The following is a 27,273-nucleotide window of genomic DNA, read 5'->3' as shown; positions in this document are numbered from 1 at the left end:
AGTGAGAACATAAATACTCCACATAGATAGCAGCAGATGTCAGAACTGAACCTGGGTCTCTGAGGCAGCTCTGTGTGGCCCATACACTTGGGATGGTTACTCAAGGGCCAGTCACACAAGAGTTACCAGATCATGATAAAGAATAAAGTATCAGCACTGTTGAAACAGTGACCGAGGATTATCCGTAGGTAGTGTGATTGGAAGAACTAAGCAGTAAAGTAACTAAGAGGGATATTCAACATGAAAAGCCTCAACACAAGAACTTTTAAAATACTAACTGCTGAGGGCAGTTGCTTATTAAACACCTCCATGTCCCTTTGTACCCATTGCCTTTCTGCTGTCACAACTTGGCTTCTGATTCGTTGTAATGTCAAGTTATTAATATGGACTAATTTATTAAAAAGAAAGGAAAATAGATCTAACAGCATACTGTAGAACAGAATATCATTAATTAACAAAAAAGTTAACATTGTTTTGTCAAACAGGAATCTTAAGTGTTAGATAAATCCTCTGTGAACTGGATTTTTCCCATTTTTTTTTAAACATGCACTTCTCAATCTAGTTCAAACGCATTATCTTCAACATTGACGAGACCCAGATGCTGAACTTCTGATTCCTCTTGAATTTGTCTGTCCTTTGGGTTGTGTTCTGAAAAGATAAACAAGATTTACTTAATAGATATCAACACTTCAAGTTCAGGTTTGCAAATGTTCAGGAAAGAAAACAAACATCTGAATGAATATTTTGTCTGTGACCTTTCCTGATGCACATTTATAAAATTCTATCTACATATTATGTACTGATGCTCTGGTTTAAAATATAGGCTATGCTGCTGAGAATGACTGTAGCTTAATAAAGTTACATTTAAATTTGGTGCTTTCTGTAACTAGTGAATCTAACCAAATCTGGAGCAGTCCAACTCAGCAGCCATAATTAGCAGGTAGTATGCCCCTTTGATCACTTTGCATTAAAATGAATTTTTTTTTGTTGTAATTGTGGTCTTTCTGGTAAAAATTGACAGAATTTATTCTTTCATTGTGAATGCTGTTTTTAGGACACTATGCATCTGTAATGCTGCTGCAAGTGTATTTCATTCCCCTGTGTATATGAGTATAAACAACTTGGATTTTCAATTGAGGCCCTTTCTCTTCTTACATTCATGGCATAACTTAGGCAAATGACACAGAAAAGTTATTCCAAAGATGCTAGGAATTCCTTTCTCAATGAGCAACAGCTATATCTGTTCCTGGGATCTATTTGTAGCAAGCTGGCTATTATGTTTCCAATATTACAAGAGTTTCATCACCTTAAAAGTTGTTAATTAATGGTAACATATTCTTTCTGACACTTCAGCATTCTGAACTGTATACAGGTAGTCCCCGAGTTACGAATGTCCGACTTACGGACAACTCGTACTTACGAACCAAGGAAGGAGAAAGCCGTCCGACATTTTAAGTTGGATCGCGATGACATCCACCATTTTAAGTTGTTGCCATTGACACTGAGTTGAGTGTTTAACTTTGTAGTTGGCTTTAATTTTTCTTAGTAAGGTTCACCCTCACCCCACCCGTCTCCCCTCTCCCACCGTTCCGATCGGCTGGTGGCGCAGTGAGATCAGCGCCGGGCTGGAAAACGGAGTTTCCCCGAGTTCGATCCAGTGATAGACCGTTCCCCTGCCGGATTGATGTCGATCCAGTGACTCCATACCATCCGTGCTGGGTTGATGTCGAGCTCGCAACTCGACCTCGTAAAAGAAAACACTGCCACCTCCAGTTTAAATTCCCACGCGGAATATTGTGGATGATCAAATACTCAAATCCAGCACGGCCCCCACTCAATGTAGTGGTCCTTAGGACCTCGGGAGCCGGCAAAGCTCGGGAGCCGCCGCCCGCAGTGTTTCTGTTTCATTGACAGGAAGCAATCGCAATTGAAAATAAAGTGGAAATAATAAAGCGTTTGGAAAGAGGTGAAATGCCACCGGTCATTGAAAAATTGTTAGACTACAGTTGGTCAACGATCGGAACAATTTTAAAGGATAACAGACAAAGTGAGAATAATGGAGCATGTGAAAGATGCTGCCCTGATTAAAGCTACAATTACTACTAAGCAACGCAATGGTTTAATTATTGGAATACATACATTTCTTAAATGTTTTATATGCATAGAAAGGTAAAATATATACTATACACTAAGACAAACGTTTGACTAACTGACACTAAATAGTACCAGATGTACTTGTTCTGACTTCCGTACAAATACGGACTCAGGAACAGAACTTGTACGAAACCCGGGGACTGCCTGTATTGCTATATTCCTGTCACATGTACTGAGATAATTATGTTTTCTTTTAATGTCATATGCAATTACATTGAGGTAGTACAAAAAAAAAGCATAATACAGAATATACTGTTGAATCTCGTAATAATGCATGATTTATTTTTCAATAGCTTAGTACACTGAAGGATCTGTACTTAGAAATTCAGTTACATAACAAGTGTATCTCAAGAATGTGTGTATGGTCCACTGCTTGATATCCGTGATTGTGAGGCTATGCATAGTTGCAGCATCATATATAAATTCACCAATGACAGAATCATGGCAGAATCTTAGAAGCTGATGAGGAGGTACAGGAGTGAGATACGTAGGCTAGTTGAGTGATGTTACAACAACAACCTTGCACTCAGTGTAAGCATGAGCAAGAAACTGATCATGGACTTCAGGAAGGGAAGAATACTGGGGTTAGCAGTGGAAAGGGTGAGCAGCTTCAAGATCCTTGATATCAACATCTCAGAGCAACTATCCTTGACTCAACACATTGATGCAATCCTGGGGTGTTACTTCATTAAGAGTTTGGCGAGATCTGGTGCATCACCAAAGACACTTAAAGTTTGCACAGCTTTCTAAATGATTGTATCACAGCCTGTTCTGGAGCCTCAATGTACAAGACTGCAAGAGGCTACAGAGGGTCATAGACTCAGCTACCATCAAGGATATCTTCAAAAGGCACCCAAGTCAAGAATATAGCACCCATCATTAAAGACCCTCACCATCCAGGGCATTCCTCTTGGCATTACTATCATTGTGAGGACATACAGGAGCCGGAAGACCCACAGTCAACATATTAAGATCAGTTTCTTTCACATCACCATCAGATTTCCAAAATGTTCACAAACTCATGAAGACTACTCATTATTACTCATTATTCATCTCTTGCACTGTTTTGGTTTAGTAGTTATAGTCATTTTTATTTCTTCCATCAACACATTTCACAACATATCAGTGATAACAGTCAGAATCAAGTTTATTATCACTGGCATATATGTCAGGAAATTTGTTCATTTTGCCAGCAGTATATTGGAATAGATAATATTTTTAAACTACAAATTACAATAAGAAATATATTAAAAAATAAATTAAGTAGCACAAGAAGAGAGCAAAAATTAGTAGGTTGTGTTCATGGATTCACTGTCAATTCAGAAATCCGATGTGTAGGGGAAGAAGCTGTGTCTAGAACATGGATCATGTGCCTTCAGAGTCCTGTACCTCCTCCTTGATGGTAGCAATGAAAAGAGAGCATGTCCTGGGAGATGAGGGTTCTTAAAGATGGACACCATCTTCTTGAGGCATCTCAATACTGGGAAGCTGGTGCCTGTGATGGAGCTGGCTGAGTGGACAACTTTCTTCAGCTTTTTCCAATCCGGTGCAGTGCCCCCTTCCATACTAGACAGTGTTGCAACCAGTTAGAAGGCTCTCCATGGTACACCTGTAGTAAATTGCAAGAACCTTCAGAGACATACCAAGTCTCTTCAAACTCCTAATGGAATATAGCTGCTGCCGTACCTTCTTTGTAATTGTATCAATATGGTGGACCCAGGATAGATCTTCAGAGAAGTTGACACCCAGGAATTTGAAACTGCTCACTCTTCCACTGGTGCATGTTCCCCCAAAGCCCACAATTAATTCCTTGATTTTACTGACAATAAGTGCAAGGCTGTTGTGGCAACACCATTCAACCAGTTGATTTGTCTTGCTGCTATGTGTTTCCTCATTGCCATCTGAAATTTTGCCAACAATAGTTACGTCAAGCAGCAAATTTATTGATGGTGTTTGAGCTAGCCACACAGTCATAGGTGTAAAGAGAATAGAGCAGTGAGCTAAGCACACATCAGTGAGGTGCACCAGTGTTGATTGTCAGGGAGTAGATGATAATACTTCTGGTCTGCACTGACTGTGGCCTACCAATGAGGAAGTCAAGGGTCCAGTTGCATTGGAAGGTACAGAAGTCATGTTTTGGAGCTCATTGATTAGAATTAAAGGTATGATTGTGTTGAATACTGAGCTGTAATCAATAAACAGCAACCGCAGGCAAGTATTGCTCTTGTCCAGGTGATCCAAGGCTGAGTGCAAAGCCAGTGAGATTGCTTCTGCTGTAAACAGATTGTGGCAATAGGCAAATTGGAGCAGATCCAGGTCCTTGCTTAGGCAGGAGCTTATTCTGGCCATGACCGAACTCTCAAAACATTTCATCACAGTAGGCATGAGTGCAACTAGGGCAAGAGTCATTGAGGCAGCTCACCCTGCTCTTCTTGGGCACTGATAAGATTGTCTCCCTTTTGAAGCAGGTGAGAAACTCCAACTACAGCAGTAAGAGATTGAAGATGACCTTGAACACTCCTGCCAGTTGGATGAAATAGGTTTTAAATGCCCTACCAGGTACACCATCTGTGTCTGACACCTTGCGAGAGTTTACCCTCTTGAAAGATGTCCTGACGTTGGCCTTTAAGGTACAGCCAAGAGATCAGAGGGTCACAAGATGCTGCAGGAACTGACACATGTGCAGCTTTATTCTCCCTTTCAAAGCTTGCATAAAAGACATTGAGCTCACATAGGAATGAAGCATCATAGCCATTCATAAAGTTAGATTTCACCTTGCAGGAAGTCATACCCTGTCAGAGCTGACATATATCTGATTCCCTCCCTAACTTCAATCAGTATAGTTTTTTTGCTCTTAAAATAGATTTCCATATGTCATAACTGAATTGTTTGTATGGTTCTGGATTCCCAGTCTTGAATGCCATAGATCGAGCCCTCAGCAAATTACAAATCTCCTGGTTCATCCACAGCTATTGATTTGGGAATGTCTGGTATGTTCTCTGGTATGTTCTCATACACACAGGTCTCGATGAAATTGGTGACAACTGTGGCATGTATATTCATTCAGATTTGAAGATTAATCTCTGAAAATTGATCATTTTCACTAGAGATATGCAATAACAACTATTTGGGGTCATTTTTTCCCTGTCAAAAAAATTAACCATGATTTCAACAACAGGGGCACATAGAATATTCACACTGCCATGTTGCACAAGAAACTTCAACTGTAATGGGCACTCTTAGAACAACATGATCTTTCCAACTATTCTGGGGCACTGTGAAGTTATCTGGATGAATAGCTATTTATTTTCACACCACTAAACTTAAATGGAAGCACAACACAAAAAACTAAGAAATTACAACTATAGAAAACAAAGTTAGCAAATAGAAGAGCATGACCCTCATGGAAGACACCCGCATGATCTGAGCAGATGAGATGTCGACAAGGTAGCATTACATCCTGACTCAGAGTTGAAGACCTCTTTCCAGAAACAGAAGGGCTCCTTGTGGTGTTGCCTGCTGCTTGGGTATCTTGTGACTGTCTTATAACCATGATGTAATTGAGTATCTTGTGAGCATTATGTAGTTGGCTCGTGATGGTGGAGTAATGTAATTTTCCTGCCAGTCTGAGGTCACATGATGTAATTTTCCCTCTGGTGAGGTCATGTGATGGGAAAATCCCTGTTGTGATGCAGGTAGTTTGTTATTTAGTCAGTTTTGCTGCGTATTCGTCTCATGACGCAGTTTTGTTTTAAAGTGGAGTTTTACTTTCTATTTTAAGGTGGAAACGTTATTGCCGGCAGTTTCACTAATCACTGCCAGTATTTGTTTTGTATACCTTTGTTACCTCTACAATCTAGTATTGGAGAGTGAAGACTTTACCAAAGACAGACAGACAGCAGATAGATATACTTTATTGATCCCGAGGGAAATTGGGTTTTGTTACAGCCGCACCAACCAAGAATAGTGAAGAAATATAGCAATATAAAACCATAAATAATTAAATAGTAAGTTAATTGTGCCAAGTGGAAATAAGTCCAGGACCAGCCTATTGGCACAGGGTGTCTGACATAGTACAGGAACACGAAGGATTGAGTAAAGTTGGTGTCGTTCGGCAGTTTCATAAAGGATCGACCTTATTGAAACTTCATTCAGGAATAGTGGTCTGCATCTGAGATAACCCCTGCAAGATCAGGAAGGTTTGTGCAGTGTTCACAATCCAGCAAAAATGTCAGTTCCTTTAAGCCATTTTATTTCCTTCATCGTGAATCCTTTAGACAAGGCATCTCCTGGCTGGGATCAGCAGTAATGCCGCGTCTTCGAGAAAACCCCATTTCAAGGAAGTCTCTCCTGTCTGTATAAATCATTTGGACCTTTGAATTTACCACTTTGAGACTGTGTTCGAATTTACCACTTTAAGAACTACTCCAGAGCTTGGCTGTTTGTTAAATTACCGTATAACAGTCAACTTCCAGTTAAGTTAGTCATTTGTTTACTTTTCCCTTTTGTTGAGCAGAGTTTAATAAATGTTTATGTTTGTTTATAAAACCTGACTCAATTCTATATTCATTGTTGACGACCACATAACAGAAATTGGGGGCTCATCTGGGATTCATTCCTATTTTGAGCTTATGTGCTTGTTTAATTATCAATCTGATTTGGAAAAGGAAAATACCCGATTCTTTTGTTTGATTGGGCTGTGGGTGGTATTTGGCAGCAATGAATATTAACGGCTTTCTGGCATTGCCAGACTCGGAGGTATTAGTGAAGGCAAGAAAGGGTGATGTATCCGAGATTGCTAGGTTGGAATTTAAAGGAATTTCAAAGGTTACAACAAAGCCAGTAATTCAGATAAAAATTGTGGCACATTATATAGAGTCGAATGATTTTGATGAAGAAGTGTTAGATACATTTCCAATAAGTAAACTGGAGATGCAGTTACAAATAGAACAAATAAAGTTAGAGCAATTTAAAGCGGAAGTGGCAGCTAGAGAAGCAGATAAAAAGAGGGAGTTTGAGCTAGTGATGGAGAAATTAAAGTCTGAGGATAGGGTGTCTGGTTCTAAGAAACTGTTTGTTCTTAGTCAGGAAATTAAATTGGTTCCTCCATTTAATGAGACAGAAATAGATACATATTTCAAGCATTTTGAAACTGTTGCTCTGATTTCTGAATGGCCGAAAGATAAATCGTCAGTGCTGTTACAAAGTGTAATTCAAGGTAAAGCACAACAAGTTTATACAGCTTTAACTGCTGAGCAAGCACTTGATTATGATATTGTGAAGCAGCATATACTGAAAGCGTATGAACTGGTTCTGGAAGCTTATAGAGAAAGATTCAGAAATTTGAAGAAATCCATGGACAAAATTTATGTGGAATTTGCCTACGATAAATCTGTGTGTTTTGAGTGATGGGTTTCCTCTAAAAATCTGAATAGAAAGAATGATGACTTAAAACAGTTGATTTTAATGGAGGAATATAAAAGATACTAAGCTATTGATGTAAGAACATACTTAAATGAGAGAGACACTGCTACATTGCAAGAGTCTGCTAAATTAGCAGATGAGTATGCTTTAATCCATAAGAATAAATTTCCTCCGGGTAGAACTTTTAAAAGGAGAAATAGCATAGAGTCAAGGTAAACCAGAAATTAAATCAGAAGTTAGTGAGAAAGGTAAGGATTTGGTCCTTTTTGTAATTATTGTAAGAAACTTGGTTGTGTAATAGCTAACTGTTTCCAATTGAGGAAGAATGAGAAGGAGGCAGTCCCAGATGCCTGTGTGCGACATATTGAAAAACCTGTAAATCCACAGAGTTCAAGAAATACAAATGAAGCTTTATCAGAGTCTGACAAAGTTGAGAAGGGATATGGTCATTTTAAAACTGAAGGATTTGTATCTTTGAAAGAGGGATCAACTCTGGTGCCAATAAAAATCCTTAGGGATACTGGAGCTTCTCAGTCACTTATGTTAGTGTTCTAAAGTTTAGTGATGAGTCTGACACTGAAGAGGAACTATATACGAGGTGTTGGGAGTGCCCTTAAGCCTGTACATTTGCATAGAGAAACTTTAAGGTCAGGGTTAGCTATAGGACCTGTTAAAATAGGACTACAACCCAGATTACCCATGAATGATGTTTCTCTATTGTTAGGGAATGACTTAGCAGATGAACAAGTTTTTCCTGAAGTGCATTTGAAGATTAAGCCCATCTCTGATGAACCAAAGGTAGGTTCTAACATGGATTCCTACAGTGTTGTAACCTGAACTATGGAAAAAAAGATTGCTGAGGTGAGTGTGTCTGTGCAGGATGAGGCTGCTACCCATAACCGTTCAACTCGGGATTCAAATTTTGAGGATGTGTCAGAAACTTCCTTATCTTTATTGTTTGACCAAAACTCTTGTAGTAAATCTGACCATGAAGATTTGTCTCTATCTCAGAAGGAGATAACAGAGCAGAGTAGAGACCCTGAGATTATCAAATTAAAAAAACAAGCTCTTACAGATAGTGAAATTGAGAAGGTGCCAATAAGTTATTATTTTAAGAGTGGACTGTTAATGAGGAAGTGGAGATCACCTACAATTCCTGCAAGTGATGAATGGGAAGTTGTTCACCAGGTAGTAGTTCCTATAGTTTATCGGAATGAGATTTTAACTTTGGCTCATGGTATGCCCTTGAGAAAACTGTAAACAAGGTTTTTAAACATTTTTACTGGCCTGGGTTAAGAAAAGATGTGGTGACATAAGTGTGAGGTGCTACATTTTGGTAGGACTAATCAAAATAAGACATATATGGTAAGTTCAAATTCAGATTCAGATTATTGTCATTTAGAAACCACAAATGCAATGCAGTTAAAAAATGAGACAACGTTCCTCCAGAATGATAGCACAAAAGCATATGACAAAACAGACTACACTAAAAAATCCACATAACGTTTGGCAATCCCCAATCCAGAGCCTGGAGAGGCTGCTGCGTATTAATATCGCACTACCGTCTGAGCGCATTCCCCGGAAAGGTGCTCCAAATGCATCAGACAAACAAGACCAAAAACTAAAGCTACAAGACCTGCACAAAACCACATAGTTACAACATATAGTTACAACAGTGCAAACAATAGCATAATTGATAAAAAAAAACAGACTATGGGCACAGAAAAAATAGTCCAAAGATGTTAAAGGACTATAAGTTCAAAAGAAATCACCACACAGTTTCCACAAGTCCCCAGGGTCCCGACAGAGTCGCCATCCCATGCTGGCAGCATGGCAGAATGGAAGAATGGAAGTCCCCCCATGGCGCTGCCCAACTCAGCCTCACAGACGTAGCACACAATGAAAGCTCCGTCGAAACCAACCTCGCAGACTCAGGACACACCGAAAGCGACCTGACCACAGTAGACTCCGAGTCTGTCAAACCTCTGAGCCAACGACCGTCCCCTCCGGCACAGCTTCTCCGAGCACCATCCTCTGCCAAGCGTATTAAGACAGTCCCACCAACGACCATAGGCAACGCGACCCTGAGGACTGGGGGCCTGTTCTTCCCAGCAGAGTCCCGGACCTCACAGCAGCAGCAGCAGCAATGAAGAAGGTCTTCCTGGAGATTTCCCGATGTTCCTCCGTGCTCCCAAGTCCGTTTTCAATCGATTATGATTGTGCACGGCACCCGCTTCACAAATAACAGATAATCAGCTCCAGAGTGGCCACTGCAAGCTGCGTTGTGCCGCCATTTTGGAATCAATCTCCATGGTAGGACATAAATGGTAGGGCATTGAGGAATGTGGTAGAACAGAGTGATCTAAGAATAATGGTGCATAGTTCCTGAAGGTGGAATCGCATGTGGATAGGGTGGTGAAGAAGGCTTTTGGTATGCTGGCCTTTATAAATCAGAGCATTGAGTATAGGAGTTGGGATGTAATGTTAAAATTGTACAAGGCATTGGTGAGTCTATATCTGGAGTATTGTATACAGTTCTGGTCACCAAATTATAGGAAAGGTGTCAACAAAATAGAGAGAGTACAGAGGAGATTTACTAGAATGTTACCTGGGTTTCAGCACCTACGTTACAGAGTAAGGCTGAACAAGTTAGGTCTTCATTATTTGGAGCGTAGAAGGTTGTGGGGGAACTTGTTAGAGGTATTTAAAATTATGAGGGGGATAGATAGATTTGACGTGGATAGGCTTTTTCCATTGAGTGTAGGGGAGATTCAAACAAGAGGGCATGAGTTGAGAGTTAAGGGGCAAAAGTTTAGGAGTAACACGAGGGGGAACTTCTTTAATCAGAAAGTGGTAGCTGTGTGTAACGAGCTTCCAGAAGAAGTGCTAGAGGCAGGTTCGATATTGTCATTTCAAAAAAACAAATTGGATAGGTATATGGACAGGAAAGGAATGAAGGGTTATGGGCTGAGTGCAGGTCAGTGGGATTAGGTGAAAGTAAGCATTTGGCATGGACTAGAAGGGCTGAGATAGCCTGTTTCCATGCAGTAATTGTTATATGGTTATATGGACATTTTGCCGAATGTGTCCTTCTTGTCAGATTGCGGGTAAACCTAATCAAGTTACTCCAGTGGCCCCACTGCAACCTATTCCTGCATTTGGTGAACCATTTTCCAAAATGATTGTAGATTGTGTAGGTCCATTGCCAAAAATGAAAACTGGCCATCAATATTTGCTGACCATCAGTGTCTAGGTCTCCAGAGGCAATACCACTCAAGAATATAATGGCTAGAACTGTAATAAAGGCTCTTATAAAAAGCTTTACTTATTTTGGGTTGCCTAAGGAAATACAATCTGATCAAGGTAGTAATTTTATGTCTGGATTGTTCCAGCAGATAGTTTATAAACTGGGAGCCAAACAGATTATCTTATCTGCATACCATCCAAAATCACAAGGAGGCTTGGAGAGGCTCTATTCTACCCTCAGAACCATGATTAGGACATATTGTAAGGAAAATGAACAGGATTGGGATGAGGGCATTTATTTATTTTTATTTGCAGTACGGGAATCAGTGCAGGAATCCTTAGGTTTTAGTGCTTTTGAACTTGTGTTTGGGCATAGAGTTAGAAGACCTTTGGCCTTGTTAAAAGAACAGTGGATTAATTAAGTGGTACATACTAATTTGCTGGATTATGTTTTGAAATTTATGGAAAGATTGCATAAAGCTTGTAACTTAGTCAGGGAAAATTTAAAATCGACTCAGGAGAAAATAAAAACTTGGTATGATAAGGAAGCTAGAATGAGGTCATTTAAGCCTGGAGGTAAGGTGTTGGTTCTTTTTGCAGTGCAAACGAACCATTTACAAGCTAAATTTCATGGTCCTTATGAGATTATATCTAAAGTTAATTATGTGGATTATGTGATAAAAATACCAGATCGAAGAAGGTCAACAAAGCTTTGTCATATAAATATGATAAATTATATTATGAGAAACAATCCACTACTATGACTGTTGTGGTTAATAATAATGAGTCTGATCCCATTGAGAACTTAATGGATCTGAATCTCATTTTAAACCCAACATTATTTCTGCTCAATTACCAAAATCAGGAATTCTGGAAGATATTGATGAGAAATTGGCTCATCAATACAGAGCAGAGGCAGCAGATGAAGCAGTTACTTTTGAAATATAGGGATTTATTTCCAGACGTACCTGAAAGAACCACAGTAGCTTCACATGATGTAGATGTTGGAGAAGCCAAACCCATAAAGCAACATCCATATTGGACAAACATGGAAAAACGTGAACTTACTGAACAAGAAATTAAGTGTATGTTAGAGAATAATATTATTAGACCTTCTAATACAAATTGGAGTTCACCTTGTGTTATGATGCCTAAGCCAGACGGTAGTATTCGGTTTTGTATTGATTACAGGAAGGTGAATGCTGTCACAAAAACAGATGCATATCCAATCCCTAGAGTGGATGATAGTGTGGACAAAGTTGGAAAAGCAAAATTCCTTACAAAAATTATTCGTTAAAATGTTATTGGTGTGTTCCATTGATGGATAGAGGTAGAGAGATTTCTGCATCTGTAACCCCATCTGGGTTATATGAATATAATGTTCTTCCCTTTTGGATGAAGAATGTACCAGGTACTTTCCAGCAGATGATTAATTCTGAGATTCATGGCTTAAAAGATACAGGTGCTTATATTGATGATTTAGTTACAGGAAGTGATACTAGAGAAGCACATATTACTGCGGTGGAGAAACTATTTGAAAGGCTTTCAAAAGCTAACAAATATTAACTTAGCTAAAAGTGAATTTGGTCATGCCACTGTGACCTACCTTGGTTATGTTGTGGGTCAAGGTAAACTAGCTTCTGTTCAGGAAAAGGTTCAGGCAATTTTACAGGTACCCACTCCAACTGGTAAAAATACTCACAGAAGATTCTTGGGAATGGTAGGATATTACCGAAAATTTTGTAAGAATTTTGCTGGCATTGCCCTTCCATTAACTAACCTCATAATGAAAGATGAAAAGTTTGTGTGGACAGTGCTTTGTAAGGAGGCATTTGATAAATTGAAAACTATGCTATGTCATCAACCAACACTCAGGTCACCTGACTTTGAAAAACCATTTTCATTAGTTGTAGATGCTAGTGATGAGGCTGCAGGAGCAGTGTTACTTCAAAGGAATGAGGGTGACGAGTTGATCATCCAGTAGCTTACTCTTCTACGAAATTTAATGAGCATCAAAGAAACTATTCAACTATAGAAAAGGAATTATTATCCCTTGTTTTGGGTTTAAAACATGTTTATGTGTATGTTGGTACAACTCAGAACCATAGAACATCACAGCACAGAAACAGGTCTTTTGGCCCTTCTTGGCTCAGCCAAACCATTTTTCTGCCTAGTCCCACTGGCCTGCACCTGGACCATATCCCTCCACACACCTCTCATCCATGTACCTATCCAAGTTTTTCTTAAATGTTAAAAGTGAGCCCTCATTTACCACTTCATCCGGCAGCTCATTCCACACTCCCACCACTCTCTGTGTGAAGAAACCCCCTCTAATGTTCCCTTTAAACTTTTCACCCTTCACCCTTAACCCATTTCCTCTGGTTTTTTTCTCCCCTAGCCTCAGTGGAAAAAGCCTGCTTGCATTCACTCTATCTATACCCATCATAATTTTATATACCTCTATCAAGTCTCCCCTCATTCTCCTACACTCCAGGGAATACAGTCCTAACACATTCAACCTTTCTCAGTAACTCAGTTTCTCAAGTCCCGGCAACATCCTTGTAAGCCTTCTCTGCACTCTTTCATCCTTATTAATATCCTTCCTGTAATTTGGTGACCAAAACTGCACATAATACTCCAAATTCAGCCTCACTAATGCCTTATACAACCTCACCATTACATTCCAACTCTTATACTCAATACTTTGATTTATAAAGGCCAATGTACCAAAAGCTCTCTTTACGACCCTATCTACCTGTGACACCACTTTTAGGGAATTTTGTATCTGTATTCCCAGATGCCTCTATTCTACTGCACTCCTCAGTGCCCTACCATTTACCTTGTATGTTCTAACTTGCATTGTCCTTCCAAAGTGCAATACCTCACACTTGTCTGTATTAAACTCCATCTGCCATTTTTCAGCCATTTTTCCAGCTGGTCCAGATCCCTCTGCAAGCTTTGAAACCCTTCCTCTCTGTCCACTACATCTCCAATCTTTGTATCATCAGCAAATTTGCTGATCCAATTTACCACATTATCATCCAGATCATTGATATAGATGACAAATAACAATGGACCCAGCACTGATCCCTGTGGCACACCACTAGTCACAGACCTCCACTCAGAGAAGCAATCCTTCACTACCACTCTCTGGCTTCTCCCATTGAGCCAATGTCTAATCCAATTTACTACCTCACCATGTATACCCAGCGACTAAATCTTCCTAACTAACCTCCCATGCCGGGCCTTGTCTAAGGCCTTACTGAAGTCCATGTAGACAACATCCACTGCCTTCCCTTCATCCACTTTCCTTGTAACCTCCTCGAAAAACTCTAACAGATTTGTTAAACATGACCTCCCATGCACAAAGCAGTGTTAACTCTCCCTAATAAGACCCTGTCTATATAAATACTTGTGGATCCTATCTCTTACTATTCCTTCCAATAATTTACCTGCTACCAATGTCAAATTTCCCAGATTACTTTTAGAACCTTTTTTAAACAACAGAACAACATGAGCTATCCTCCAATCATCCGGCACCTCACCTTTGGATACTGACATTTTAAATATATCTGCCAGGGTCCCTACAATTTCAACACTAGTCTCCTTCAAGGTCCAAGGGAATACCCTGTCAGGTCCTGGGGATTTATCTACTCTGATTTGCCTCAAGATAGCAAGCTCCCCTTCCTCTTCAATCTGTATAGGTTCAATGACCTCACTACCTGTTGGCTTATTTCCATTGACTCCATACCAGATACCTTAGTAAATAGACACAAAAAACCCATTTCAGATCTCCCCCATTTCTTTTGGTTCCATACCTAGTCAACCACTCTGATCTTCAAGAAGACCTATTTTATCCCTTACTATCCTTTTGCTCTAAATATACCTGTAGAAGTTCTTCGGATTATCCTTCAGCTTGACTGCCAAAACAACCTCATGTCTTCCTTTAGCACTCCTGATTTCTTTCTTATGTGTTTTTTTGCACTTTTTATACTCCTCAAGCACGCTATTTGCTCCCTGTTTCCTATAGATGTCATACATCTCTTTCTTTTTCTTTATCAGAGTTCCAATATCCCTTGAAAACCAATTCTTATTCACTTTGCCTTTAATCCTGACAGGAACATACAGATTCCGCGCTCTCAAAATTTCTCCTTTGAAGGCCTCCCACTGACCAACGACATCCTTGCCATATAATCCATGCATTTTAGATCCTTTCTCATTTCTTCAAATTTGGCCTTTGTCCAGTTTAGAACCACAACCCGAGGACTAGATCTATCTTTATCCATGAACAATTTGAAACTAATGGTGTTGTGATCACTGGAACCAAAGTGTTCCCCTACCCACACTTCCATCACCTGTCCTAACTCATTTCCTAATAAGAGATCTAATATTTCACCCTCTCTAGTCGATAGCTCTAAATAATTGATTTAGAAAACTTTCCTGGACACATTTTACAAACTCTAACCTTTAACAGTATGGGAGTCCCAACCAATATGTGGAAAATTAAAATCCCCTATTATCACAACTTTATGTAACCTGCAGTTGTCTGCTATCTCTCTGCAAATTTGCTCCTCCAATTCTCGCTGACTGTTGGGTGGTTGATAATGCAACCCCATTAATGTGGTCATACCTTTCCTGTTTCTCAGCTCCACCTATACGGCCTTGGTAGACAAGCTCTCTAATCTGTTTTGTCTGAGCACTGCTGTAACATTTTCCCTGGCTAGCAATGACACCACCCCCCCCCCCCCCCACCCTTCATTCCTCTGCCTCTATCACGTCTGAAACATCAGAACCCTGAAACATTGAGCTGCCAGTCCTGCCCCTCCTGTAGCCAAGTTTCACTAACGGCTATAATGTCATAATTCCATGTGTCAATCCACGCCCTCAGCTCATCAGCCTTCCCCACAATACTCCTCGCATTGAAATAGACACACCTCAGAAGATTATTACCACCATACACAAACCCTTCAATTTGTGACTTTGTATGAAACATTAACATCATTTATTTTCACCCCTGCTCCACTATCTACTCTGGCACTGTGATTCCCATCCCCTGTAAATCTTATTTAAACCCACCCCCCATTGCACTGACGAACCTCCCTGCAAGGATATTGGTCCCCCTGTAGTTCAGGTGTAACCCGTCTCTCTTGTACAGGTTCCACCTGCCCCAGAAGAGGCCCCTACACCAGTTCCTCAGCCACGTGTTCATCCTCCAGAGCATCCTATTCCTACCCTCACTCGCACGTGGCACAGGTACCAATCCTGAGATTACCACCCTCGAGGTCCTGCTTTTTAACTTCCTGCCAAGCTCTCTATACTCACTCTTCAGGACCTCCTCACTCTTTCTTCCTACATCATTGGTACTGATGTGTACCATGATGTCTGGCTGATCACCCACCCACTTCAGAATGCTGTGCAAGTGATCAGAGACATCCCTAACCCTGGCACCTGGGAGGCAACAAACCATCCAGGAGTCTCTGTCGCGACCACAGAACCTCCTGTCTGTACCTCCAACTATCGAGCCCCCTATCATTACCGCTCTCCTCTTCTTTTCCCCTCCCTTCTGCACTGCAGAACCAGACTCAGTGCCAGAAACCCTCGTAGTTTACACCAATCATAATCCTTTAGTGTTTTTGAGTAAGATGAAAAACAAAAATAGGTTGTTACTGAATTGGAGTTTGATGTTACAGGAGTATAATATTTTGATAACTAATATTAAAAGCAAAGATAATGTGATTGCTGACTGTCTAGATGTTGAATGTACAAGGTAATTTATTTTTCGGAGTGGTATTTTAACATTTGTAACACTCCTACTGTATATTAGTTTGTTAGGTATTGTATGATAAAACTGTGTATATTGTGTATGTTGTAGATTTTATAATTTGCACTGACACTTGGCAATAATTCAACTAGGCCAAAAATGTTTTGTTGTTGATTTTCGTTTGTACTCAGTTGTCTGAGGCTTCCTGCTTAAATGCCCAACAGTAATCAGACAGCATTGAAGAAATTCACTTGCCCCAATACCATTTCTTCATGACTGCAATGTCCTGGTGAAACTTTTCACTACATTTGTCATTAACAGTGCCAAGATTTTCAAGGAAGAAGTCTGAGTGGAAATGCAGAAAATGAATCTTTAATGACATGTTGCACTTTCTGGTTTTGTCTGCTTGAAGCATGCTGTCAACCAGCTGTACGCAGTTTGTTGCTCTGTTGTTGCCAAGAAAATTTTCAACAACTTCCTTGAAAGTTCTCCTTGCGATTTTCTCCATTTCCACTGGAAGTTCTTCAAATTTCCTGCTATTGACGATCTGTTTGATTTGCGGAGCAACAAAAAGGCTATCCTTAATCTTGGCATCTGTTGTTCTAGGAAATATCTATCTCAAATATCAAAATCCTTCGCAGAAATTTTTGTGCCTAGTGACAGCAGTCTTGAACCCCGTAATTCTCCTTTTGCCTTTGACAAACCCAAGTCTCTAACCAAGTCATTAAACTGAGAATGAGTTATCACATAAGGGGTTCAAAATCTGTCTCAGTACTATATCCATGTCATTTTCCATTCCTGGCTCGTGCATCATGGAATCTTTGTCTGTTTCCTTTAGATTTTTTTTTCTAAAACTTGTCCTGCTATGCAGCATCCACCCTGTCGAAGGATGCCCAGGCATGCCTGGACAAGCTACAAGACTTTTCAGCTTACGTTGTGGGCAACATTTTAATTGACTTCAATTATGAATTGAAATAAGAAATTTAGGCAATTTAAAAAAAACACTGTAGGGAATTTTCATAATTTTCATGATCAGCAGCCTAAAATCCATAAGATAAACCCAAAAGTATTCAGGAAACAAAATCTTTGTTGTCCAGTGTATTTATGTAAATCTTCAGAAAACCACAATATTAATCACCACTAGAATAGTCTGAAAGTCCCTAGCAATTGAGAAATGAATGTGCTTGGCTATGCCCATACCTCAGATTTTACAGCTTGAGCTGAGAAAAAATAAAAATACAATAATAATAAAAAAACACAATAAATATAAATACGTAAGATAGCTTACATACATAGAATGATTGCATAAGGAGACTGACAGGAAATGATAAAGTACTAATACACACACCACCCTCTGGTGTTCCTCCCCCTTCCCTTTCTCACGTGGCCTTCTGTCCTCTCCTATCAGATTCTCCCTTCTCCAGCCCTTTATCTCTTTCACCATTTGACTTCCCAACTCTTTACTTCACCATTCCTTCTCCCAATTTCACCTATCACATACTACCTTGTACTACTTCCTGTCCACTCCTCACCTTCTAACTCCGAGTTCTCATCTCTTTTTGCAGTCACGATGAAGGGTCTCAGCCCAAAACATCAACCGTTTCTTATTTCCTTTTCCACAGATGCTGCCTAGCCTGCTGAGTTCCTCTAGTATTTTGTGTGTACTTTGATTTCCAGCATCTGTAGATTTTTTCTTGTTTGTGGAAATGATAAAGTAGTGGTGATTGGGGGTGTGGAGTTGTTATTCAGCCTTACTGCTTAGGAAAGTAACAGGTTTTTAGTCTGATTGTCCTGCCATGGATGCTACACAATGTCCTACCTGATGGGAGAGGGACAAACAGTTCATGAACAGGGTGGGTAGGATCCTTCATGTTACTAGTCCCTTTCCAGCAGCTTCCTGAATTATTGTATGAGCTTGATGGTGAGTAGGCTGCTGACAATGATGGGCAGGGCAGTTTTGACTACGATAACATCTGTTAGGTTTCCTCATTACTTTAAGTACCTGCACACAATCCATTTGTGAATTATGCACCATGACACTCAGATCCATGCAATCTTTTTCATTGTTTAGATAATAAGCTTCATTTATACTTTGCTGCCAAAATTAACATTTTACCAGATCACAATCCATTTGCCAGACCTTTCCCTATTCATTTAACCTATCTTAAACCCTTTGTGGCTACTTCATTCAAGTAATTTATATAAATTGTTATATATTGAGGTCCCAGCACAAACTACCATGATACACCACTCATTTCTTCCTGCCAACCAAATAACAATCATGCCTACACAGCTTACTGTTACCATTTGATATTCTGTCCACACCAATATTTACTCCCGACACCATGATCTGTTATTTTCTGCAATTATAATATCAAATGTCATTTGGGAAGCAAAGTAAATCCATCAATTCCCCTTTACAATAGACAATAGACAATAGGTGCAGAAGTAGACCATTTGGCCCCTCGAGTCTGCACCGCCATTCTGAGATCATGGCTGATCATTCACTATCAATACACAGTCACTGCCTTGTCCCCATATCCTTTGATTCCCCTATCCATCAGATATCTATCCAGCTCCTTCTTGAAAGCATCCAGAGAATTGGCCTCCACCATCTTCCGAGGCAGTGCATTCCACACCTCCACAACTCTCTGGGAGAAGAAGCTCTTCCTCAACTCTGTTTTAAATAACTGACCTCTTATTCTCAATCCATGCCCTCTGGTACTGGACTCTCCCAACATCTGGAACATATTTCCTGCCTCAATCCTATCAAATCCTTTAATTATCTTAAACGTTTCAATCAAATCCCCTCTCAATCTCCTCAATTCCAGCGTGTACAAGCCCAATCTCTCCAATCTCTCTGCGTAAGACAGCCCTGCCATCCCAGGAATCAACCTAGTGAACCTACGCTGCACTTCCTCAATTGCCAGAATGTCCTTCCTTAAACCTGGAGACCAAAACTGTACACAATATTCCAGGTGTGGTCTCACCAGGGCCCTGTACAAATGCAAAAGGACATCCTTGCTCTTGTATTCAATTCCCCTTGTAACAAAGGCCAACATTCCATTTGCCCTCTTCACTGCCTGTTGCACTTGCTCATTCACCTTCATTGACTGGTGAACTAGGACTCCTAGGTCTCTTTGCATTTCTCCCTTACCTAACTCGACACCGTTCAGACAATACTCTGCCCTCTTGTTCCAGCTTCCAAAGTGGATAACTTCACATTTATTCACATTGAATGACATCTGCCAAGTATCTGCCCACTCACCCAGCCTATCCAAGTCTCCCTGTATTCTCCTAACGCCCTCTTCGCATGTCACACTGCCACCCAGTTTAGTATCGTCAGCAAACTTGCTGATATAGTTTTCAATGCCCTCATCTAAATCATTGACATAAATCGTAAAGAGCTGTGGTCCCAATACAGAGCCCTGTGGTACCCCACTAGTCACCTCCAGCCAGTCCGAGAAACACCCATTCACTGCTACCCTTTGCTTTCTATCTGCCGACCAGTTTTCTATCCATGTTGAAACCCTGCCCCCAATGCCATGAGCTCTGATTTTACTCACCAATCTCCTATGTGGCACCTTATCGAATGCCTTCTGAAAATCTAGGTACACAACATCCACTGGCTTACCCTCGTCTAACATCCTTGTTACACCCTCAAAAAACTCCAACAGATTAGTCAAGCATAATTTGCCCTTGGTAAATCCATGCTGGCTCGGCCTAATCCTATTTCTGCCATCTAGATGTGCCACTATTTCGTCCTTAATAATGGACTCAAGCATCTTCCCCACGACTGACGTTAGGCTAACAGGGCGATAGTTCTCCGTTTTCTCCTTCCCTCCCTTCTTGAAAAGTGGGACAACATTAGCCACTCTCCAATCTTCAGGAACTGATCCTGAATCTAAGGAACATTGGAAAATGATTACCAATGCATCCGCAATTTCCTGAGCCACCTCTTTTAGAACCCTCGGATGCAGACCATCTGGACCCGGGGATTTATTAGCCTTCAGTCCTACCAGTCTACTCATCACAGTTTCTTTCCTAATGTCAATCTGTCTCAATTCCTCTGATATCTTATGACCCTGGCTCATCCATACATCTGGGAGATTGCTTGTGTCCTCCCTGGTGAAGACAGATCTAAAGTACGCATTAAATTCTGTTGCCATTTCCCTGTTTCCCATAACAATTTCTCCCAATTCATTCTTCAAGGGGCCAACATTGTTCTTAACTATCTTCTTTCTCTTCACATAGCTAAAAAAGCTTTTGCTATCCCCTTTTATATTCCTGGCTAGACTGAGCTCATACCTGATTTTTTCTCTCCGTATTGCTTTTTTAGTTAAGATCTGCTGTTCCTTAAAACTTTCCCAATCATCTGTATTCCCACTCATCTTAGCCCTGTCATACTTCTTTTTCTTTAATGCTATACAATCTCTGACTTCCTTTGTCAACCGCTGTGGCCCCTTCCCCCTCTTTGAATCCTTCCTTCTCATTGGAATGAACTGCTTTTGCATCTTTTGTATTATGCCCAAGAATATCTGCCACTGCTGATCCACTGTCTTTCCTGCCAGGGCATCCGCCCATTTGACTTTGGCCAGCTCTTCCCTCATGGCTCCGTAGTCTCCTTTATTTAATTGCAACACTGACACCTCTGATCTGCCCTTATCCCTCTCAAATTGTAGATAAAAACTTATCATGTTATGATCACTACTTCCTAATGGCTCCTTTACTTCAAGATCACTTATCAATTCCTGTTCATTACACATCACCAAGTCCAAAATAGCCTCGTTCCTGGATGGCTCAAGCACAAGCTGTTCCAAAAATACATCCCTTAGACACTCCACAAACTCCCTATCCTGGGGTCCAGCACCTACCTGATTCTCCCAGTTCACCTGCATGTTGAAATCTCCCATAACGACTGCATTACCTTTAGCACATGCCAATGTTAACTCCCTAATCAACTTGTACCCAATATCCACGCTACTGTTTGGGGGCCTGTACACAACACCCATTAGGGTCTTTTTACCCTTACTGTTCCTCAGCTCAATCCACACAGACTCTACTTCCCCTGTACCCAAGTCACCTCTTGCTAAGGACTGAATCTCATTCCTCACCAACAGGGCCACCCCACCCCCTCTTCCCATATTTCTGTCTCTATGATAGCACGTATACCCTGGTACACTCAATTCCCAGGCCTGATCCCCTTGCAGCCATGTCTCCGTTATCCCAACAATATCGTAGTTCCCCATTTTCATCTGAGCTTCAAGCTCATCTGTCTTATTTCTGACACTACGCGCATTCAAGTATAGAATTCTTAGCCCATTCCTCCTCTCTTTGCTTAAAACACTGTCTACTGTACCTAATCCAGCTCCTTGAACTTCCATCGGGCAAATTGCACCCTGAATTTTGATGACCTTCTCAAGATCACCCAAACCTTCTACACATTTAACCCCATGCACCTTTTGACCAACCCTCTGGATCTGGATCCCTGCCCCCTGCACATCTAGTTTAACCACCCCCCCCCCCCCCCCGAGCAGCACCGGCAAATACTCCTGCAAGAATGTTAGTACCCCTCCGGTTCAGAAGTAGACCATCCCTTCGAAACAGATCCCAATGTCCCTGGAACAAAGACCAATTATCCAAAAACCTGAACCCTTCCTTCCTGCACCATGCTCTCAGCCTCGTATTAATGTGCATAATCATTCTATTCTTCGCCTGACTCGCACGTGGCACAGGTAGCAATCCCGAGATTGTCACCCTGGAGGTCCTGCCTTTCAGCTTCACTCCTAACTCCCTGAACTCTCTAAGCAGGACCCCCTCACTCACCTTACCTACATTGTTGGTCCCTACATGGACCACTACATCTGGGTTCATGCCCTCATTCTCAAGAATAGCCTGCACCCGATCTGAGATGTCCCGGACCCTGGCACCAGGGAGGCAACATACCATCTGAGACTCCCGATCTGCCCCACAAAATCTCCTATCTGCCCCCCTAACTATAGAATCCCCTAAAGCTATCGTTCTCTTCTCTTCCCTCCTCCCCTTTCTAGTTGAGGGTTCAACCTCTGTGCCAGAGGCAGGACCACTACAACTCATTCCTGGTAGGTCATCCCCATCAACAGTATCCAGTACGGTATACTTATTGTTAATGGGAATGGCCGCAGGGGTGCACTGCTCTCTCTGCCTGCTCCCCCTGCCTCTCTGGACCGTCACCCATCTGCCTACTTCTTGGTTTTTTGGTGTGACTACCTCCTGATAACTCCTATCTATCTCTGCCTCTGCCTCTGCCTCCCGAATGATCCGTAGTTCATCCAGCTCCAGCTCCAACTCCCTAACTCGGGCTGATAGGAGCTGCAGCTGGACGCACCTATTGCAGGTGTGGTCATCAGGGACAACTGTGTTGACCCTGACCTCCCACATACTGCATACGGAGCACACCACTGCTCTGACTTCTCCCCCATACCTGAACTGGATTGATAGAATAAGTCTAAAAAGCACCTAGCAACCTTACCTTCTTCCCCTCAGCGAGCAATCACACAGGCTTACCGAAGTCCACTTAGCCAAAGCCCAGGATTCTGCTTCCACGGACTCCGCTGCCCGCTCTGAAAAGAAGTCCTGCCTTTTAAAGTGCGCGTTCGACGCTGACGTCACTCGCGCCTGCGCAGTTCCCCCTCCTCCACAGGTATTGACCAGGTAGGCTTAAATCCTACCTACACGGTCGAATTCTCTGAGCTCCCAGCTGAATCACAAGCTGTAACTTGCTCCCAATTCAAATGACCACTCTGAAAAGAAGTCCTGCCTTTTAAAGTGCGCGCTCGACGCTGACGTCACTCGCGCCTGCGCAGTTCCCCCTCCTCCACAGGTATAACCCTGTGGAGGTAAATATACTTCCACAGGGTGGAGGTAAAGTAAATATACTTTAACCAAGTATATTTAATTTCTTCAAAGAACAGCCACAAGCTGGAGAAACATGGTTTCCCATTCACAAAACCATAATGACTTTGCCTAATTTTTTCCTAACTGGCCTACAATTGCATCATTAATAATAACTTTAAAAGCTTTACCTATAACAGACATTAAGCTAACTAGCCTGTAGTTTCCTGTTTTCTGTGTGTTCTCTCAAGTCATCCTCTAATTGTCCTTGGCATCCTTCTCAAACACCATTCAGAAATTTACCAAAGACACAACAATCACTGGCAGAATTTCAGATGGTGACGAGGAGGTGTACAGGAATGAGATACTGTATATCGCCAGTTGAATGTGATCATGACAACAACCTGGCACTCAATGTCAGTAAGACTAAGAAACAGATTGTGGACTTCAGGAAGGGGAAGTTGAGGGAACACACACCAGTCTTCATCAAGAGATCAGCAGTGGAATGGGTGACCAGTTTCAAGTTCCTGGTGTCAATATCTCTGAAGATCGATCTTGGGTCCAACATACTGAAGAAATTACAAAGGCACGACAGTGGCTATAGTTTACTAGGAGTTTGAGGAGACTTGGTGTGTTACCAAAGATTCTAGCAAATTTCTATGGATGTATAATATGACCATAATATGATAAGTTTTTATCTGCAATTTGAGAAGGATAAGGGCAGATTGGAGGTGTCAGTGTTGCAATTGAACAAAGGAGACTATGGAGCCATGAGGGAGGAGCTGGCCAAAGTAAACTGGACGGATATCCTAGCAGAAAAGACAGTGGAACAGCAATGGCAGGTATTCTTGGGAATAATGCACAAGGTGCAAAATCAGTTCATCCCCCGGAGAAGGAAGGATTCAAAGGGGGGAAAGGGGCCACAGTGGTTGACAAAGGAAGTCAGAGATTGCATAGCATTAAAAAAAAAGGAAGTATGACAGAGCTAAGGTGAGTGGGAGGACAGATGATTGGGAAATTTTTAAGGAACAACAGAAATTAACTAAAAAGGCAATACGGGGAGAAAAAATGAGGTATGAACACAAGCTAGCACGGAATATAAAGGAGGACAGCAAAAGCTTTTTTGGTATGTAAAGAGAAAGCAGGTAGTTAAGAACAATGTTAGGCCCTTGAAGAATGAATTAGGTGAAATTGTTATGGGAAACAGAGAAATGGCATAAGAATTTAATAAGTACTTTAGATCTGTCTTCACTAGGGAAGACACAAGCAATCTCCCAGATGTATGGATGGGCCAAGGACATAGGGTAACAGAGGAAATGAAACAGATTGACATTAGGAAGGAAACGGTGATGAGTAGACTGATGGGACTGAAGGCTGACAAATCCCCAGGTCCAGATGGTCTGCATTCTAGGGTACTAAAGGAGGTGGCTCTGGAAATTGCGGATGCATTGGTAATCCAATGTTCCTTAGATTCAGGATCAGTTCCTGAGGATTGGAGAATGGCTAATGTTATCCCACTTTTTAAGAAAGGAGGGAGGGAGAAAACAGAGAACTATCGTCCTGTCAGCCTAACATCAGTAGTGGGGAAGATGCTAGAGTCCATTATTAAAGATGAAATAGTGGCATATCTAGATAGCAGTGATAGGATTGGGCCGAGCCAACATGGATTTACCAAGGGCAAATCATGCTTGACTAATCTATTGGAGTTTTTCGAGGATGTAACCAGGAAGTTAGACAAGGGAGATCCAGTGGATGTAGTGTACCTCGATTTTCAGAAGGCATTTGATAAGGTCTCACATAGGAGATTGGTGGGTAAAATCAGAGCTCATGGCATTGGGGAGAAGATATTGACATGGATAGAAAACTGGTTGGCAGATAGAAAGCAAAGGGTAATGGTGAATGGGTGTTTCTCGGAATGGCAGGTGGTGACTAGTGGGGTGCCACAGGGCTCGGTATTGGGACCACAGCTGTTTATGATTTACATCAACGATTTAGATGAAGGCATTGAGAACAACATCAGCATGATACTAAGCTGGGTGGCAGTGAGACATGTGATGAGGATGTTAGGAGAATTCAGGGTGACTTGGATAGGCTGAGTGAGTGGGCAAATACTTGGCAGATGACATTTAATGTGAATAAGTGTGAGGTTATCCACTTTGGAAGTAAGAACAGGAAAGCAGATTATTATTTGAACAGTGTAGAGTTAAGTAAGGGAGAAATACAAAGAGATCTAGGAGTCCTTGTTCATCAGTCACTGAAGGTGAATGAGCAAGTGCAGCAGGCAGTGAAGAAGGCTAATGGAATGTTGGCCTTTATTACAAAGGGAATTGAGTACAAGAGCAAGGAAATCCTCTTGCATTTGTACAGGGCCCTGGTGAGACCACACCTGGAGTATTGTGTACAGTTTTGGTCTGCAGGATTAAGGAAGGACATCCTGGCTGTTGAGGAAGTGCAGCGTAGATTCACAAGGTTAATTCCAGGGATGTCCAGACTGTCTTACACAGAAAGGTTAGAGAGATTGGGCTTATACACGCTGGAATTAAGGAGATCTGATTGAGAGGGGATCTGATTGAAACATATAAGATTATTAAGGGATTGGACAAGATAGAGGCAGGAAATATGTTCCAGATGCTGGTAGAGTCCAGTACCAGAGGGCATGGTTTGAGAATAAGGGGTAGGTCATTTAGGACAGAGTTAAGGAAAAACTTCTTCTCCCAGAGAGTTGTGGGGGTCTGGTATGCACTGCCTCAGAAGGTAGTGGAGGCCAATTCTCTGGATGCTTTCAAGAAGGAGCTAGATAGGTATCTTATGGATAAGGGAATCAAGGGATATGGGGACAAGGCAGGAACCGGGTATTGATAGTAGATGATCAGCCATGATCTCAGAATGGCGGTGCAAGCTCAAAGGGCTGAATGGTCTACTTCTGCACCTACTGTCTATTTTCTATTGTATAAAGGAGAACATTCGAACTAGTTGCATCACCACCTGTTATGGAAGGACCACAATACACAGGATTAGAAGAAGCTGCAGAAAGGTACAAACTCAGCCAGCTCTATCATGGACATAAGCCTGCCCAGAAGACATCTTCAAAAGCAATGTCTCAAAAAGGCAATATCCATCATTAATGATCCCTTTACTCAGGATATGCCCTCTTCTCTCATGCACCCTAATGCATCAAGGAGGATGTACAGCAGCCTGAAGACACAGACTCACTGTTTTAGAAATAGCTTCTTCCCATTCGCCATCAGATATCTGAACGGACAATGAACCACGTACACTACCTCACTATTTATTTCTCTCTTTTTGCACTACTTATTTTTAACATATTTCTTATTGTAATTTATAGTTTTCTATTTATTATGTATTGTACTGTAATGCTGCTACAAAACAACAAGTTTCATGACATGTTTGTTTATTTATTTAGATTATCAGCATGGAAAAAGCCCTTCTGGCCCTTCAAGTCACTGCCAGCAATCCAATCTTAACACTTAAATTTACCATAACTAAATAACCTACTAAACAGTACAGCTTTAGACTAATGCATTCAGAGGAAACCCACGCATTTCACAGGGAGGACATACAATCTCGGGTTTGATCGAGGCACGACTGTGCAAGCGTGTGGACATCAGCGAGTTAGACTGGTGGGAAGGATTTAAAAACAAGACAGCTTTATAGAGCGGGCAACAGAGTAGAGGGAGTCAGAGTAGGAGGGCTTTGGCTCAATGGGGCTTCGGGATGGCGTATCAAGGCGAGATAAGTTACTTGTGAAGAATAGAAACAGGAAGTATGTCTGTGATGGGTGTCAGATGTAGGAT

At 41.4% G+C, this 27,273-nt stretch overlaps 1 protein-coding gene across 12 annotated transcripts in view; it reads right to left on the bottom strand.

The window, feature by feature from the left end:
* Window positions 1-427: 427 nt before the first annotated feature.
* Window positions 428-27,273, bottom strand: part of dnaaf1 (dynein axonemal assembly factor 1) — a 180,025-nt gene continuing 153,179 nt past the window's right edge. For all 12 annotated transcript variants that reach the window (XM_059992457.1, XM_059992462.1, XM_059992459.1 and 9 more), the window contains one exon: window positions 428-648. In XM_059992457.1, coding sequence (XP_059848440.1) covers window positions 554-648 — 95 coding nt within the window. In that variant the 3' untranslated portion in view covers window positions 428-553. The remainder of the gene's footprint in view (window positions 649-27,273) is intronic.

This window comes from Hypanus sabinus, chromosome 17, assembly GCF_030144855.1.
Source record: "Hypanus sabinus isolate sHypSab1 chromosome 17, sHypSab1.hap1, whole genome shotgun sequence".
Classification (NCBI taxonomy): Eukaryota; Metazoa; Chordata; class Chondrichthyes; order Myliobatiformes; family Dasyatidae; genus Hypanus; species Hypanus sabinus.
Note: the sequence above shows the minus strand (reverse complement) of the source record. Positions and strands in the feature narration are given on the sequence as shown.